Source organism: Lampetra fluviatilis, chromosome 6 (genome assembly GCF_964198595.1).
Source record: "Lampetra fluviatilis chromosome 6, kcLamFluv1.1, whole genome shotgun sequence".
NCBI lineage: Eukaryota > Metazoa > Chordata > Hyperoartia > Petromyzontiformes > Petromyzontidae > Lampetra > Lampetra fluviatilis.
The window spans coordinates 17,294,207-17,313,393 of NC_136280.1; the positions used below are offsets into that span (position 1 = coordinate 17,294,207).

General features: G+C 47.9%; 1 protein-coding gene across 1 annotated transcript in view; it reads right to left on the reverse strand.

Moving 5' to 3' along the window:
* Positions 1-4,298: 4,298 nt before the first annotated feature.
* LOC144933217 (N-acetyllactosaminide alpha-1,3-galactosyltransferase-like) overlaps positions 4,299-19,187 on the reverse strand; it is a 41,233-nt gene continuing 26,344 nt past the window's right edge. Inside the window, exon 4 of the mRNA XM_078857878.1 lies at positions 4,299-4,832. Within this exon, the coding sequence (XP_078714004.1) occupies positions 4,299-4,832 (534 nt within the window). The remainder of the gene's footprint in view (positions 4,833-19,187) is intronic.

A 19,187-nucleotide genomic window follows, 5' to 3' on the forward strand; every position in this document is an offset into this window, starting at 1 on the left:
CTGTGTGAGTCTATGGGTTTCTGTGTGAGTTTGTGTTTCTCTGTGTTTGTCTATGGCTCTCTGTGTGAGTCGTGATGTCTGTTAACAGTTTCCCAGAATTCTCAGTGTTTGACATTAAAAGCATTTAATGGAGCTGCCCCAAAGTGTTTAGAGTCACCTAGTTTTGTTTATTTCCCTCATTTAAACTAACTCTTATAAACTCACTATAGCAGTGGCGTAATAACTAAATTATCAACTCAGAGCGTGGTGTGGGAAACGGCCACGTAGGGTCCCAATTTTTTTTATCTACTTCTTCATACGGTTGGATGCACACTATTATTTATCACGGCTCCTCTTGCCCTAATCGCATCATAGTTATGTTAACGGTCTTCTATAAATGCAGCCACTAACATTTCTGAAGTTGTTACCTCTTTGCAATATTATGTTACTTCTCTAATTAAATTAAAAGTGAAACGTAAATGAAAGCATTTCGGTTGTCAAGGGGGTTCCCCAACTCGTAGCTTTGGCCACCCGGTGGGACCAAGACACCCGCTGCCTGCCCCCACACTCGTTACTCTTCTCCACTACAGCTTAGGTATGAATGTAAATATTACAACACTAGAATTTCGGCGAACTATGGCCACCTTATTCTAGCTCCTAAAGAGGGCTTCTCGGCACTTCGTGCCTTTCCCGTGGCCCCCATGGATGTCTTCTTCTCGCCACCTCCGCCCTGTTGTATCTATGCCCCTTTTTCCAAAAATTAATATTAAGAATAATTTGGCCAATTTTTTAAATATATATATTTTTTTTTAAATTAAATAATGAAAACAACCCACTACTCGCCACATTCCACGGCTGGCATCTGGGAAAGTGGAATGCCACCAAAAACAGCAAACGTCAGGGACTCCCCACCACCTTTGTCTTCCAACGGTTTGGCACAAAAATTTCAGCCATCAAATAGAGAGGGGTCTGGCCTCGGGATGACCCACTCAGAGGGAGAAGGGGTCAAAGGGTCGCGAGGGGGGGGTCGGTGCCTGGCATAGCTGGGGTGCCTGTTTTTCGGTTATTGTTTCTCTCGCAAGAGATGCGCAGAGGGGAGGGGTTCACGTTTTTGGGTTTTAAACACAAACGCACATCACGCAGTGCAGTCTGGTTCGAGTCGCACTCAGTCTTGCAACTCGGCTTGCGACGCAGCGTTGCGAGGGAAGCTCGCAAGGGAGTGGGGGCGCATCGTGCCTCGAGGAGAGATGGGAGGAGGAGGGGTCGTTAGAGTCGCAGAAGTCTGAGTTCAGTCTGGGTCGAGGCTGGGTTTCAGCCGTGCTCCGGTGGCGGTGCCGTCGTGAGGGAGCAAACACCGATACCGATGGCCGGCGTTGCTTCTCGCAGAACGAATTGGCGAGGTGTGGTCGAGGTGCGAGTGAAACTGACGGAGATTTCAGTTATCATTCTCGAGCAATAGCGAAGTCAACTCAACGTCAACTCAACGTCAACCCAGCAACGAACGACAGCATCGTTCATCGCCAGAGCGCTCCAAGCTGGTGAGCGCGCACAGCCACGTCGTCCAGAGCCTGAGCCAACGCAGCCCTGAAGTAAGGGCGGGTGTCCATGTGAAGCTGGCAGCGATCAAGGAGAGAGCACGGAGAAAATGAGGAAGAGGAGAGCGCCATCGAATGCGCCGTGTGTTTAATACACACACATATCGACCAACACCCGGTGAGAACAGAGAAGACGTCCAGCGGTGGCGACGACGGAATCATCACGCACCATGACGGCGAGCGTCGTGCCGACGCCACTCATCTAGCAGTGGAGAGAGAGAGAGCGCACGAGCAGCACGACCCGGGCGTCACCGAGCATCGTGCCGACTCGTTATCCAGCAGTGGCGGAGCTGCGCGCTATCCGACGACGGAATCATCGCGCGCCACGACGGCGAGCGTTGTGCCGACGCCACTCATCTAGCAGTGGGGAGAGAGAGTGCACGAGCAGAGACACGTCCGAGCGAGGGAGCAGGACCGGCTCGCTCCGGCCACGCCCAAGCGAGAGGAAACCTTTCTGGCCGCGGGTTGTATCCCCTCCCCCACCGTACAAGCTCCGACACAGCGCCCTGCCTCTGCTTAAAATATTAATTTTACAAGGGGACAACGCACACACAAGACGCACACGAATAAGACTTTAAAAAAGTTATCTTTGTCTTTCAAAAGGGTTGCCATTTCAAGGTGGTGCGTTCAATATCAACTGATCGTGCAAAGCAGTTGCTGCCGTCGAGTTACATGAATAAGAAGTGTTTTAGTCATTCATTTTTGTTAATTGCATAATCTTGCCGATGAATCTATTGACGTATGCTTTCGCCTTTGCATATTAGAGTGTCATATGTTTGTTTAGAATTAAAATGTCTTAACACAAAGTGGTTCAATGTTTCTTTCCAAGTCCATGCAAAACTCTTATTTTTAAGAACTGTATCCTGTGTTGAGATATGAATTTGTAGACCTAACATAATATAAACACACTAAGATAATCAATAAATGTTTAATCAAAGATAATCGTTTTATCCTGATTGATACAACTCTGGATAACGAAGCTAAGTCTAATTATCATAACTGCACACATTAACATAATTACAAGCATTCGCATACATTTGTAGTGGTGATACGCGCTGGGGTAAGGATCGTGTGCCAGCACGTAGTGATTGGCTGTGTGTGTGGTGACGCGCGCTGACGGTGAAGGATCATGGGTCAGCGCGGGGTCATGGGTTATGAGGCGGTGATTGGCTGGGTATCGGTGACGCACGCTGACAGCGAAGGGATCGTGTGGAAGCGCGTGGGGATTGGTCAACTAAGGGGGTGCTCACGTTGCGGTCTGCATACGCTCCGTCTCCCGGGAGGGGAGGCTATATAAGGCGGTGCGCGCAGGCGCACGGGGAGTTGGTGACCAGTGAAGACAGAAGACGGAGGACGAAGAGATAGGGCCCTGAGGCACCTAGTCCCGCTGTCCTTGTGAGGACCGGGGCCCTGTGTGGCTCAGAGGTGGGACCTTGGGACCCGGGGCCGAACGTCCGTGTGAGGGCCGGCCCGCGGGACCCAGAGGTCGAGACCCACGCCCAAGCTGGGGTGGGTCTGTAGCGCCACGGACGCTACGGGGCTGGAGTGCCCGTGAGCGTGTACCGTGAGCTGTAGTAACCACGCGTGTCAAGTGAGCGTGTAGCGTGAGCTGTAGTAACCACGCGTGTCAAGTGGGACGTGTAGCGTGAGCTGTAGTAACCACCAGTGTCAGGTGGAGTGTGTAGTGTGAGGAATAGTGTTATTGTGGAAGACAAGTGAAAATAAAGTGTGCTACCCGTCAAGTGGTTTCCCGCCGTCATTCCGAATACTTCACATTAATACGATCATCTCAGTGGTTATCATAATTTATGCAGATAATTATAAACATTAGCATAATGTATGCGAATCAGGCATTTTTAATATTTTTATTTTTTTAATCAAAATTTCATAATCCGACATATACAACAGCCCCCCCCCCCCCATGTGTGCAGATACATCTCACTATATTGTATGTATGGTGTGTAGGCACATATGCCTACAAAAGTTATAGAAATATACATATATTTGGGAGGGGTTGTCCACTTTCTAAAACTTTTTGATTCAGGCCTTCTGAAAGGCTCTTATAATTTAGTTGACGGACATAAGGACAAATGCAACGGCATACTTTTATCATGTATTATTGTTATTTTAATTAACTTTATTTCAATCTTTAATTGCGTGGAATGCTTTGATGTTTTCTGCCTGCCGAGTCGTTCTTGAGTAAGATCCTCGTAGCACATGGGTTTTACTGAGTGAGAAATAAACATCTAAAAAGGAGAGTGGACGGCTAAATGCGCACGGTAAAATTGTGCAAACGTTTTGCATGATCTAGGATAGCTAGATATGGCTTCAGAGTGCCTTCATTCAACAGTTAATTGATCATGGCTGGCTGATGATGATGATAATGATGACTTAACTAGTCTTTTTAGCTCAATGGGCTCCACTCGGGAAATACACTTCTGATCCTTCTCATACAGATCTATCCTACCTCCGATTAGTGCGGATGGCTACGTATGGTGAGAAAGGAGTTCAGCATACATACATACAGTAGAAACCCACACACCCACATATATTGAACATTTTGGATTGAAAACTCATTTCTTTCGAACTGATTTTTGTGTTTAAGTTTGTTGTCCTTCCCCACACCTCCAATTAGTACAGTTGGCGACATGCGGTGCAAAAGGAGTTCCACATATATACGGCAAAACCCATGCCGCTATATAGCTAGGCTCACTGGCGGTGAGGCTATGGGTTCTCTCGGAGAGCATCGTTATCTTTATGAACCCAGATCAAGCGTTTCACCTTAATGGCCGCGTTAGTGGCCTCCTCGTCCCAGCAGTACTCTGGAGATAATATTTTACTCGGCTTGTTGTCGATAAAATAGCGGTTCAGGTGACTTTCGTCGTGCCAGATGGCTTCAATCCCAGCACTGCGATCTTTAGTGATTACCTGGAAAATGTTGTGCGTGACGTTCTTCATATGTGACCTGCGGCCACCGAACACGGCCGCGTGGTAGTAGAAGTCTCCTTCTCCGTTCGCAACGTAGGCCATAGACTCTGGCCGGCGCTCATAGGTGAACATCGCTGGGTCTACATTGAAGAACCACGAGTGGAGGACGACCACGGTGCTGCCCAGAACTTCGGGACCCCAGCGGTTTGTGAACAGCAGATCCACGTCGAAACAGAAAACATACTCCTCCTTCACGGTAGTCTCAACAAGCCCATTGATGATCTTGAAGCGATCCATGCAGATGTCCTGCCAGCGTGGGCGCTTTTCCACCTGAAAAGAAAATTACACATGCCGCCAGAGTCATTGTCATCTGCTTTCAGTTTGGTCAACAAACTCAGTGATGGTGCGACTAAAATATTTTGTTCATTTTCTTTCAGTCAACAGTTACTCTTTGAGTGAAATAAATTCATCAAACGTGAAATCACTATCGCTAGCATCCGTTCCTCCAGAAAAAACACTCACATCTTTTCTCCCCTAGCCCATCATCATAATTATCCTGATACTGCCTAACCTCACCCCCTAGCGAGAACAAGGCATACCCCAACTCCTATCACTACCCCTACCCCAAATCCTATCACTACCTCAACTTATATCACTACCTCAACTTATATCACTTCCCCAACCCCTATCATTACCCCAAGCCCTATCACTACTGCAACGCCCATCACTACCCCAACCCCTATCACTACCTCAACCCTTATCACTACCCAAACCCCTAACATTACGCCAACCCCTAGCACTAACCCACCCCTCCTTAAGCTTTGCAGCCTGTTCTCCTGCCACTATAACTACACGACGACTCTGAGTAACCCCACTCTTTACTATCTCAACCACTATCATATTAAGTACAATTGTATAATTGTTGTAAAGCGCCTTGAACCCGGGCACTATATATATATAACACTTCTATATAATATACAACTGTACCTACCAAAGAGCCAAGTACGATAATAACAACAATAATAAACTCGGTATTTAAAAGTCCATTTCAAATTAGTACTCAAAGTGCTGCTGCTGTCCTATCACATGAATGTCATGCACGTCGAATTGACGAATTGAGGATCTACGCATGACATCTGTCTTGCCAGTTAAAATTATAATTGTTAATGTAGCAGACACTCCCCTCATCAACACACCAAGACAGGTCAGGGTTCCCGTCCATTTATTTCCCCTCCATAACGTACAGCTCCCTCCCTCATCCACAGCCCCCTCCTTCATCCACAGCTCTCTCCTCCATCCACAGCTTCCTCCTTCATTCACAGCCCCATATTTAATTCACACTTCCTTATTTTATTCATGGCTCCCTCCTCCATTCACAGCTCCCTGCATCATCCAAAGCTGCCTCCTTTATGTACAGCTCCCTCCTCCTTCTACAGTGTCCTCCTTCATTCACAGCTCCCTCGTTCATCCACAGTTCTTTCCTTCATCCACAGCCTCCTCCTTCATCCACAGCAATATCCTCCCGTCCCTTCTCCAATGCCCCCTTTATCTCCACGGTCCACTCTTCCATTTCCTGCCCGCTCCCCTCATCCCTGTCACCTCATTCCCAGACACAAATCACAAATCGTCATACTAAATTCAACTTTTTTAAATCTTACCAAGTAAGGTCCACTGAGCTTTATAGTTATTTTTCAGAAGTGACCTGGCTATCACAAATGTTAACCCAATGAAGTGGCTTATCATCACGTGGAAATTTATTTCAGCCAATTACTATAAACGCACAATTCTAAATATGGAGAAAAAATGCCAGAGGACCCGGTAAAAAAAATCCTGGTGACCATGGGGAGAACATAACAAACTCGATTATAAAAGGGTTAGAGATGGGATTGAACCGACGACTTCCTGTATACAAGGTGAGGTAGTTAAAATCTCGCCACCTCCAGGATTTGTAGACCTAAATCGATTATTCATTTTCTTTGGTTCTTTCGGTAAAGTCACGTAGATAGTAAAATAAAAATAAAATGAATACAAATAATAAACAAAAAACACTAATGTAGGCTCTAGCCTGGTTCTTAATCTGAGTGAGTGTTCTGGCAGTCTAAAATGTAGACTGTAGCAATAGTTATTAAGCTGGGCGAATGTACTGGCAGTCTATAATGTAAACTGTAGCCTGGTTCTTAACCTGAGTGAGCGTACTGGCAGTCTATAATGTAGACCTATTCTTGGTTCTTTTGGTAAATTTGTATTCTTTTTTGTGCTTGATAGTAGGGTTTTCACATGTCCACGAGTAGCAGGTCAGAACGTTACAACAAGAAACGATACAAAACATGATAGAAGTACAAAATGTAGGAAAGGTAAGCAAATCACAAAAAAATAACATAAATACAAATTAACAATTTTAAATTGACCAGGTAAAGCCTGTTGTATGTATGCCCCTTTTTCCAAAAACTTATATTAAGAATAATTAGGCCAAAAAAAAAATATATTTTTTTAAATTAAATAATGAAAACAACCCACTACTCGTCACATTCCACGCCGGGCATCTGGTAAACGTGGAATGCCATCAAAAACAGCAAACGTCAGGACCTCCCCGCCACCTTTGTCTTCCAACGGTTCAGCACAAACATGCCAGCCATCAAATCCGGAGAGGGGTCTGCCCTCGGGATGACCCACGCAGGGGGAGCAGGGGAGTTAGAGGGTCGCGAAAAGGGTTTATGACCTGACATTCCTGGGACGTCTGCTTTTCTGTTGTTTCTCTCGCAAGAGATGCGCAGAGGGGAGGGGTTCACGTTTTTGGGTTTTAAGCACAAACGCACATCACGCAGTGAAGTCTGGTTCGAGTCGTGCTCAGTCTTGTGACTCGGCTTGCGACGCAGTGTTGCGAGGGAGGCTCGCAAGGGAGCCAGGACGGAGGCTTGCCGAACCATCAACACCAACCATGGGTGCCGTGCCACGAGGGGAGATGGGATGAGGAGGGGTCGTTAGGGGCTGAGTTCAGCATGGACTGACAGAGTATCGCTAAAAGTTTGATTCTAGATTGCGCGCGAAAGCTGGCGGCGGCACACCAAGGGAGAGGGCATTGAGAGATTACAAGAGCAGTGAAAAAAGCCTGGACCAGCGCAGCACCACCGGGTACCCGCGTGAAGCTGGTAGCTGCATGCCAAGGGAGAGAGCATGGAGAGAGCACGGAGAGAGCTGGCACAACTGTAGTGGGTTCGTATTAGGTGCACACACACGCAGCTTGGAGGCAACACTATTTATTAAACGGTAAGTAATATAACACTGTACATGAGGTGGTGACCACCTTCCTCAACTCACTAACACTCTGGAACACGACACAGACTGGACCAGGCAGGCAACGGCCTGCCTGGCCCAGGACGACGACTCGGGACTTGACGACCGATGATGTCTTCACTTTGGAGTACAGTACAACAGCCTCGCTCCGCGTTCACACCACGCTTATATCTGCTTTGGCGTGGCCGGCTCCGCCCAGGCGTGGCCGGCTCCCCCAGGCGTGGCTGGCTCTGTCCAGGCCACGCCTCCCTTCCCAGGCCACGCCTCCCTTCCCCCCACCTCTGGGAAGGTCCGGATCCCTCCACCACGTGACCCCCCAGGCACCCCCTTGGGGCCCCCAGCCCTCGTACGGGCCGACACAGTAGTGACCGTTCTATGTCACTACATCACCTCCCCCTGTATAAACACACAGCCGTCCCTGGCTGTAACACAACTGTGAAACATCGAAAAGGTGTGCCTCTGAACCAGCAACATCAATAAATGACCGGCGACCGATAAGAAATACAATCACATAATATATACAGAATCGACGAGGGTAAAAGGAAGGGAACCGCATAGAAAATGGGGAATTAACAACAAATATACATGAAAACTGGCTAACCCACTTACGCTCCAGCACAGCCCCCCACTGTGAGAATCACACATGCACCGACATGTGAGTGTGGCCATTGGAACGACGGCGTAGGCAATGAGCAAGGAGTCTGAGAGGCATGTAGAGCAGCCAGTCTTCAACGAGTCAATGTGGCCGGGCTTGGGGAACCAGAAGCGGCCCAAAGGGCATGGCCCCTCCCCCCAGGAGTCAAGAACAGGAGGAGCAGGAGTAGCTGACGCATGCTCCACTCCCCCCCCAGTCCATAGCCGGTCGGCATAACCGGCGACTCCAAGGTGCCAGGTAGATACTGCCTCCTGTGACGAGAAACAAACCCTCCTGAGGCATCACTCAACGAACATTCGCCTCCGCTCTTCGGACATGACAGTCACCCAATAGCACCCCCCCCGCCTTTCCGATATGGCATCTCCATCCTAAAACCCGCGCACGTCGGCCATATCGGGGGGGGAATTTCCATGTTAGCACCCCACCGCCTTTCCGACGCGGCATCACAACCAGTAGCACGCGTCGGCCATATCGGGGGGGAATTTCCATGTTACAACCCCACCGCCTTTCCGACGCGGCGTCACAACCAGTAGCACGCGTCGGCCATATCGGGGGGGAATTTCCATGTTACAACCCCACCGCCTTTCCGACGCGGCGTCACAACCAGTAGCACGCGTCGGCCATATCGGGGGGGAATTTCCATGTTACTACCCCACCGCCTTTCCTACGCGGCGTCACAACCAGTAGCACGCGTCGGCCATATCGGGGGGGAATTTCCATGTTACAACCCCACCGCCTTTCCGACGCGGCGTCACAACCAGTAGCACGCGTCGGCCATATCGGGGGGGAATTTCCATGTTACAACCCCACCGCCTTTCCGACGCGGCGTCACAACCAGTAGCACGCGTCGGCCATATCGGGTGGATTTTTACCCAGTCTCTCTCCAAGACTCGCATCGCAGCATATAGCTGTACCGACCGAGCTGAGACGACCCATCGTTCACTTACTGCACAACATGCACCCTAACAACTGAGGGATACAGTCCCAACGTAACGGGACAACTCCACCTGAACACTACGAATCTCCAGCCCACTTTTTCAACGCGCCTCAGAGTGTCTCACTCTCCGGGCCGTCAGGTCAAGCCATCAGACACAGCATGATGGGACCACACTCTCTGAGCCATGTGAGCGCACATCCCACTAGGCTAGACAAGCCACGGAGTGTCTCGATCTCCGGGCTGTCAGGTCAAGCTGTCAGACACAGCATGACGGGACCACACTCTCTGAGCCATGTGAGCGCACAGCCCACTAGGCTAGACAAGCCACGGAGTGTCTCGATCTCCGGGCTGTCAGGTCAAGCTGTCAGACACAGCATGACGGGACCACTCTCTGAGCCATGTGAGCGCACAGCCCACTAGGCTAGACAAACCACGGAGTGTCTCGATCTCCGGGCTGTCAGGTCAAGCCGTCAGACACAGCATGACAGGACCACACTCTCTGAGCCATGTGAGCTCACAGCCCACTAGGCTAGACAAGCCACGGAGTGTCTCGATCTCCGGGCCGTCAGGTCAAGCCGTCAGACACAGCATGACGGGACCACAATGTTCGTGTTAGACACGTAACTCTCACTGGGCCATCCTGGTCAGGATCTGCGCCCCAAGATAAGTGACAGCCAGCACCACAATTCCAAATCCCTGGCAGCATGTCACCATCGCAATTTAACACCATCACAACAGATACAATTTGAATTATGATCCCCCACAGAACTGATCCAATGCCGAACAGGTACGCACAATTTGTGACGATCCCGAATATTCAATGGTCACAACAATACACCTCACATCCCGTATCCGTACACATCATCTCCGAGACTCGCATTGCAGCATGCAGCTGTACCAACCGAGTGGAGAGAGCAACGCAATTTGACGGCAATTAACGGAAACGCACCCCCGATCCATGTAGAACACAAGGGGCATTCTCGCACAAAAGACATCATCTGTGCAACAACGGACAGGAACCAACCAGTGAGTTTGAAACAAACCGAACCTGTCATTTCAAAATCTCCTTCAACATTAACCATGGGACTCAGGGCATTCGAATTTTGAGAGAAAAAAAACTAGACACAAACCCCAAGAATCGCCGAATTGATTAATACAGTATATGCAGTATACGAAGTTCGTACAGTCAATCATTTGGCGCAATGCTCCATCCAGTCCCCACATGGCAACACACACAATCACTACTCCAGACAATCCGTACATAGTAAATAATCACAAGCAAGTACCCAACAGTCCATACACTGTTAACAATTTCAAGCAAAGCTCCATACGGTCTGTACATTGGCAACAATGACGATCAAAGTTTCTGACAGTTACACGTGACAATCACGAGCGAAACTCCATACAGTATACACAATAACAATGGCGATTTCGCAACAAAACGACGTAACAACACGAGTCATTAACATGGCAACCTACAGGATATCAACGGAGCTCGGGACACCAAACAACGAATTAATCATTAACTACACCCAGAAGATACCGATCTGGACGCCGTAATTAACAACACTGTTACAAGCAGACACCCGCATGGAAGCCACGTCAATTTATCACGCACACAACTGGACGAACACACTCCGCAAACCAGCGAGTTAAAAAAAAAACAAACGCGATCGCAACCCGGCACACGCAAGATGGGTGAAGTTATTATTATTTTTCTTGGGGCCGGGTGCTTGTCATGTCACGACTCGCCTGGCGACTGTGAATAGCAGAGGGCGGCAAGGTGGAGCACTGGGACGGCCCAAAGAATCTTTCATGGTGAACACGGCCTGCTCTTGCGAACCCATCCACCTCTCGCGCTCGAGCAGAAGACTGGAACTCCCCCTCCGCAGGCGTTGATGTCGGCGGGAGCGGCATTTCGGCAGCAGGAGCGGCGTTTTGGCGGGAACCGCGCCCCGACCAGCCGCCGAGTTGGCGGGAGCGGCGTTTTGGCGGGAACCGCGCCCCGACCAGCCGCCGAGTTGGCGGGGGCGGCGTTTTGGCGGGAACCGCGCCCCGACCAGCCGCCGAATTGGCGGCCCCACCGCGTGGCCCGCATGCCCGGGCCTCCCCCGCCAGCCCCCGCAGAGACGACGGTGTCCTCTCCCCGCGGCTCCATCGCTCCGTTCCCGATGGCGATGGCAATCCCGCCGCTCCGCGTGCAGCGCCATCTCTCTCTCTCTCTGTCACCGGGGCTGCCATCCCCGGGGCTGTCCGAAGGATGGTTGTCACACCATCCCCGTCGTACGAAGGCGTCCAGGTGAGTTTTGTATTTGTTTTTCGTGTGCCCATTTTACTTCCCTAGGATAACACCTAGCAATATTTATATTTCCACAACTTCTGACACCAAATGTAGTGGGTTTGTATTAGGTGCACACACACGCAGCTTGGAGGCAACACTATTTATTAAACGGTAAGTAATATAACACTGTACATGAGGTGGTGACCACCTTCCTCAACTCACTAACACTCTGGAACACGACGCAGACTGGACCAGGCAGGCAACGGCCTGCCTGGCCCAGGACGACGACTCGGGACTTGACGACCGATGATGTCTTCACTTTGGAGTACAGTACAACAGCCTCGCTCCGCATTCACACCACGCTTATATCTGCTTTGGCGTGGCCGGCTCCGCCCAGGCGTGGCCGGCTCCGCCCAGGCGTGGCTGGCTCTGTCCAGGCCACGCCTCCATTCCCAGGCCATGCCTCCCTTCCCCCCACCTCTGGGAAGGTCCGGATCCCTCCACCACGTGACCCCCCAGGCACCCCCTTGGGGCCCCCAGCCCTCGTACGGGCCGACACAGTAGTGACCGTTCTATGTCACTACACAACCAAGAGGAAGGGCGGGAGAGAAACCACCGCGAAGCTGGCAGCTTGCCTGCCCAGGGAGAGAGCACAGAGCAAGGGAGAGAGCGTGACCAGCAACCGAGAAAGAGTGTCAGCACTGGCGACCTGCGGATGAGCTGCGAGCGCTATTGGGCACCGCCGAAGGCGAGCATCGTGACGACTCAACAATCATCCAGCAGTGGAAAAGCCTGGAGTTGCCACCAAGAGAGAGAGAGCATTATCGAATGCGCCGTGTGTTTAATACACACACACATCGACCAGCACCCGCTGAGAACAGACAAGACGTCCAGCAGTGGACGACGGAATCATCGCGCACCACGATGGCGAGCGTCGTGCCGACTCGTCATCTAGCAGTGGAGGAGCTGCGCACTATCCGACGATGGAATCATCGCGCAGCACGATGGCGAGCGTCGTGCCGACTCGTCATCTAGCAGTGGAGGAGCTGTGCGCTATCCGACGACGGAATCATCGCGCACCACGACGGCGAGCGTCATGCCGACGCCACTCATCTAGCAGTGGAGAGAGTGAGCAAAAGAGCAGAGACACGCCGGAGCGAGGGAGCAGGGCGGGCTGTTGGTGGTATACCGAGCCCCCACCCCCCGCAAGCTAACGACACAACTCCCGGCTCTAAAAAAATAATAATTAATTTTACAAGGACACAACGCACACACAACACGCACATGAATAAGACTTTCAAAAAGTTATCTTTGTGTTTCGAAAAGGGTTGCAATTTCAAGTTCAATATCAACTGATCGTGCAAAGCAGTTGCTGCCGTCGATTTACATGAATAAGAAATGTTTTAGTAATTTATTTTCGTTAATTGCATAATCTTGCCGATGAATCTATTGACGTATACTTTTGCCTTTGCATATTAGAGTGTCATATGTTTGTTTAGAATTAAAATTGCTTAACACAAGTAGTTGGGTGTTTCTTTCCAAGTCCATGCAAAACTCTTATTTATAAGAACTGTATCCTGCGTTGAGATATGAATTTGGAGACCTAACATAACATAAACACACTACGATAATCAATAAATGTTTAATCAAAGATAATCGTTATATCCTGATTGATACAACTCTGGATAACGAAGCTAAGCCTAATGATCATAACTGCATACATTAACATAATTGCAAGCATTCACATAAATTAATACGCTTATCTCCGCGATTATCATAATTTATGCATATAATTACATACATTAGCATCATTTCCGCGAATTACGCATTTTAAAATGTTTTATTTATTTTTATTATTTTATCAAAATTTCATAACCCGACATATACAACATAATGGGTGGCTCGCTCGGGATCTCTCGCAGACAGTGTTTTGCATGGATGAAGGAACGAATCACTATGTGTTAACCAGAGTATTGTGATCCAACATTGCCTTGTGATTGTAAACGGGCATAAAACTAAAAAAAAACGCACTCTGAGGCGAAACTCCAGAATAGCAGGTTGGAACAAAGACAGTGGTATTAAGATAACATCATATCGAACCGATTGCATCCTGTGATAAATTGTGTTAGAGATACGCACTCTGAAGTAACATAATAACTCGAGTCAAACTGACTACACTCTGTGATATAATTGTTTTATATGCACTCTGAAGGGGAATTTCAGAGTAGCTCTGCCACAGATGAGATGCTAGGATTAGGAGGAATTTTTGAATGGATTGCGGAATACTGGGAACTCGTATTAAAATGTACAGGCAGTTCTGCTACAGAACAGACAAGGCAAAGAGACATGTGGTAAGGGAGCTGTATCTATGACACTAAGACACCTCGAGGTAAACTAATTGACTGGATAAAATGTGACGAAGGCGAACACGATGTAAAAACTGCAGAAAAAGCAGGACAGGACTCATGCCTTCTCACACAGGCATACAAACAGAGATTGTGGAATGAGGAAAAATTCGGACAGGAAACGGGAGAGAAACCATCTCTAATCAACGAGGTAAAATGTCCCAACACCATCGCAAGGGAGGAGAAATCAGTGCTCGCGACACCATCGAAACTCACAGACGTTGATCCACAGAATAAATATGAAAGTAGCAGTACACCACACTCTTGGGTACGTGGACATAGTCCAGGGACAGATCGCACAAAAATTATGGATATCGATCAAAATATCCTTGACAAAGAAAAGCCCTCACAATTCGAGAGAAGGGATGGAGAGATACAGATGAAAATAAAAAAGGGGGGACTGACAACCCCGAAGCTAGAGGGAGGCAAAATATTAAAATAAAGTTGCCAGAATATACTCCACTAAGAGCAGAGGCAAAAACTGCAGGGAATTGGCAACACGCCCGACACAGCACACATCAAAGTGACAGCTCGTCTGACGATGACTCCTCTGACGGCGACCAACTATCCGAATACTCTTTCAACAGTAAAACCCTCGAATTGATGGAGAAAGCTCTCGTCAGAATTCACGATTTTGACCCACACAATAATAACAGGGATATACACACCCACATCGCAACAGTAGAAGAGGAGGCAATGATCAGAGGTCTGAGGAGACGGGATGAGAAAGCGAGTCTGCTGAATAGGAGTTTACATGGACAATCTATACCATGGGTAAAGTCGCTACCATACAAGGTTAGGAATGATTTCAAACAACTAAGCCTGGCAGTGATTCGGAAGTTTGGAGAATATTCGACACTCACTGAGGGGTTTTATGCTGTAAAATCGATGACCCAGGGCATGGACCAGGATCTGCGAGATTACCTCCTACAATTTAAAAGAGCGTACTACGCATGCGATGTGAATCAGTACCACGAAGGTGACAAAATGTTCAAAATTATGTTTTTTTAATCATTGAGTCCAGAGATTACAGAAATTGTGAGAATGGTTTTGAATCCAGAGACAGCCTCCTTACACCGCATAGAGAACAAAGTCTACATGACATGGTTGTACAGAGCTAATAATCATAATTCGGATCCAGAACGCAGGGAGAGGGATAATGAACCCAGCCTCTCAGAGAGAAATAAAAATCACCAAGCAGCCCCACAATACAGAGAGGAGCGAACACGCACGCACAGATGGCAAAATAACCCAGAGAGAGGTTGGCACACAAATTGGAAGCACAAAAAGCCAGATATGTATGAGAATCGCAGGATGTGGGGGTCAAAGGCAAAACCATATTAGTGCCCGATGCGACGGCACATGGGAGGTCAAACACGGTTTTCCCATTTCCGACCAATTCCCCCGCCGACTGTGCCAGGAGGGAATAGAGAGACAGATAATAAGGAAAAACTAAATGCATCGAGTACCAATTCGAATAATGTGGTAGAGAACGCAAACACTGCTCCCGTAATTGACGCACCGTTCGAACGTAAAAACATAACTGCAGTGAAGTGTGATCGGACAGTAGATAACAGACGGCGGAGACAAAGAGAAGGACCGGATCGCGCAGGAAAAACAGCGCAGCATGTCGCAGGATCGCGCGATGGGGGTGCAGAGAGATGGAGCACAGAGACACGCCCTGAGGAGTGCAGGCGTCAGCATTTGAATGGAGGGTATTCCAATGACACAAAAATGAATGCAAATCGGAGTGCTGAAATGGAGGAGGTGAATATCCAGGACATATCGAGAGTTGTGTCGAAATCCAGTACCCTCACGGGCACGGAGGGGGAGACACCACGGGGCACAGAATTGAATCGACACACTGACTCGGCAAATGTGCATGTTGTCGCGGGGATGGCAAGTGCCACTGACAACGGAGTGCAAAAGTTGGTTGTGTGCGCGAATTCTGGTTATGTGCAGCACAATTTTACACCACACACTCCCACGACGCGAGGGAGTGACAGGGGAAATTACAAAAACGAACCAGCAAACCGTGATCGAATGATCAAAGCGATAAGTGGTAAACCAGACACTCGTAACTTGGAAAAAACGTGGCAAGGAGGTAACATAAGGAAGCCACCGCACAAGAGTGTTCGAAACCACTACCTAGCGTTTTCCAGGAACTAAATTTTTTTTTTATAAAAAATGTTTTTTTCAAAATTAGTTTTTTAATTAATTAATACAATTTCACAGTAATTATGATGGATAAGAACCGATGTAACTTGTTGCCTTGATGTTTAACATTTTTTTTTCCTTATTTCAAATGTAACCATGCTAAGTTTGTGATACGTACGCGCGCGTTGTAAGGAATAACAACCGAAACACGAGGGCGGCTGATGGGTTCATAACGAAAAATAAAAGGGGCATTTATTTTGTTTAAAAATCGCCAGTGGCCATATTGACCACTGATAATTTTTAAAAAGGCGGACTATTGTATTTATGCCCCTTTTTCCAAAAACTTATATTAAGAATAATTAGGCCAAAAAAAAAAATATATATATTTATTTTAATTAAATAATGAAAACAACCCACTACTCGTGACATTCCACGCCGGGCATCTGGTAAACGTGGAATGCAATCAAAAACAGCAAACGTCAGGACCTCCCCGCCACCTTTGTCTTCCAACGGTTCAGCACAAACATGCCAGCCATCAAATCCGGAGAGGGGTCTGGCCTCGGGATGACCCACGCAGGGGGAGCAAGGGAGTTAGAGGGTCGCGAAAAGGGTTTATGACCTGACATTCCTGGGACGTCTGTTTTTCTGTTGTTGTTTCTCTCGCAAGAGATGCGCAGAGGGGAGGGGTTCACGTTTTTGGGTTTTAAGCACAAACGCACATCACGCAGGGCCGTCTGGTTCGAGTCGTGCTCAGTCTTGTGACTCGGCTTGCGACGCAGTGTTGCGAGGGAGGCTCGCAAGGGAGCCAGGGCGGAGGCTTGCCGAACCATCAACACCAATTTAACACGTAGGCTTTCGCGACCAATATTGTTCATAATCAACGATTTTTGGGTTTAGATCGCGTTATTTATAAATGTGTCGTAACCCTCCACCACCCGACACGGCCAATCAGTAAAAAAAGTGTCACGTTGACAAAAGACAAATAGTTCACCATTCTGGCGAATTGCCCGATGATGCTGGATGCAATTACCAGCGAAACGTCGTACTCAAATTGTAAATGTTGTGGTTTCACGCTTCAACACACCGGTGGGCTAAAGCAGTGAACTATTTGTCTTTTGTCAACGTGACACTTTTTTTACTGATTGGCCGTGTCGGGTGGTGGAGGGTTACGACACATTTATAAATAACGCGATCTAAACCCAAAAATCGTTGATTATGAACATCAACACCAACCATGGGTGCCGTGATGGGATGAGGAGGGGTCGTTACGGGCTGAGTTCGGCATGGACCGACAGAGTATCGCTAAAAGTTTGATTCTACATTGTGCGCGAAGCTGGCGGTGGCACGCCAAGGGAGAGGGCACGGAGATATTACAAGAGCAGTGGAAAAAGCCTGGACCAGCGCAGCCCTGAAGGAAGGGCGTGAAAGGCACCACCGGGTACCTGCGTGATGAGCTGCGAGCGCTATTGGGCACCGCCGAAGGCGAGCATCGTGCCGACTCAACAATCATCCAGCATCTTCTTGGTTCTTTCGGTAAAGTCACGTAGAAGGGAAGTAATAAAATAATAAAAATAAAACATAATAAAATAATTCTCACGACGTTTCGGCCACAACACAAGCAGCCGTCCTCAGGTGAAGACCAGGTCTGTCGGGGAGACAGCGTCTGAATGAAACACCACCACGCTTGGAGCGTATATTTAAGCTGGGTTGGAAGGGGGGAAGGGCGCCTTGACAAAATAATTTGCATATCAAGAGGAATTTAGCATATTTATGGGAAATGCAGGTATGTGATTAGTACTAATTGTGAAATGCGTAGGAGGTGGGCGGGGGGTTTCAAAGTCATATTATGCCCGTGCATTATGCAGGATTAGCAGCATCAAAGGGAGGGGATAGGGGTAGCATCAATAAAGGGAAGGAATGTTAATAGTGTGTAGCTGCAGTAACTAAACAACCACGTAAAAAACTAAAGTATAAACTACATAGTATCATCAGTATACTAAATATACTCTCCAATAAGCTGGGCTACTAACAGTAAGTAATAAATTACAATTCTATGTCGCAAAAAATAGAATATGCTTCCATCACACGGGTCTACCCCGTACTATATGCTGCCATAGACAAACCCAACATTAAATTATATACTGTATTACTATACACCACCCTATACCTTAGAATAATACATAGCGTAATATTACACTATGTATTATTCTATCCACCCTACTGTATATCACACTGCTGTATATTCACTATACAATTACGATACTATATATTGCCTTATACATTGTATTAAACATTACAATTGTATACTATTTATTATTATACAATCTGCTATACACTATACCATTGACCGTCGAGTGAAAGATACTAAGAGGAAGCAACGAAATATGTCAATGGAAGAGTGGTCGTAGGAGACTTGCAGTGGAGCAAAGAATCCATTCCCTGCGGAGAATACAAGATATATAGTCATGCCACTGAGTGGACTGCGGTCTGAAAGTCACCGTAAACGTGAACACAATCACTCATCTAGCAGTGGAGAGAGCGAGCAAAAAAGCAGAGACACGCCTGAGCGAGGGAGCAGGGCGGGAAGCTGCTGTTGGTGGTATACCCCTCCCCCACCTCCTGCAAGCTAACGACACAACTCCCGGCTCTAAAAAAATGATTATTAATTTTACAAGGAGACAACGCACACACAACACGCACACGAATAAGACTTTCAGAAAGTTATCTTTGTGTTTCGAAAAGGGTTGCCATTTCAAGTTGGTACGTTCAATATCAACTGATCGTGCAAAGCAGTTGCTGCCGTCGAGTTACATGAATAAGAAATGTTTTCGTCATTTATTTTCGTTAATTGCATAATCTTGCCGATGAATCTATTGACGTATACTTTTGCCTTTGCATATTAGAGTGTCATATGTTTGTTTAGAATTAAAATTGCTTAACACAAGTGGTTGGGTGT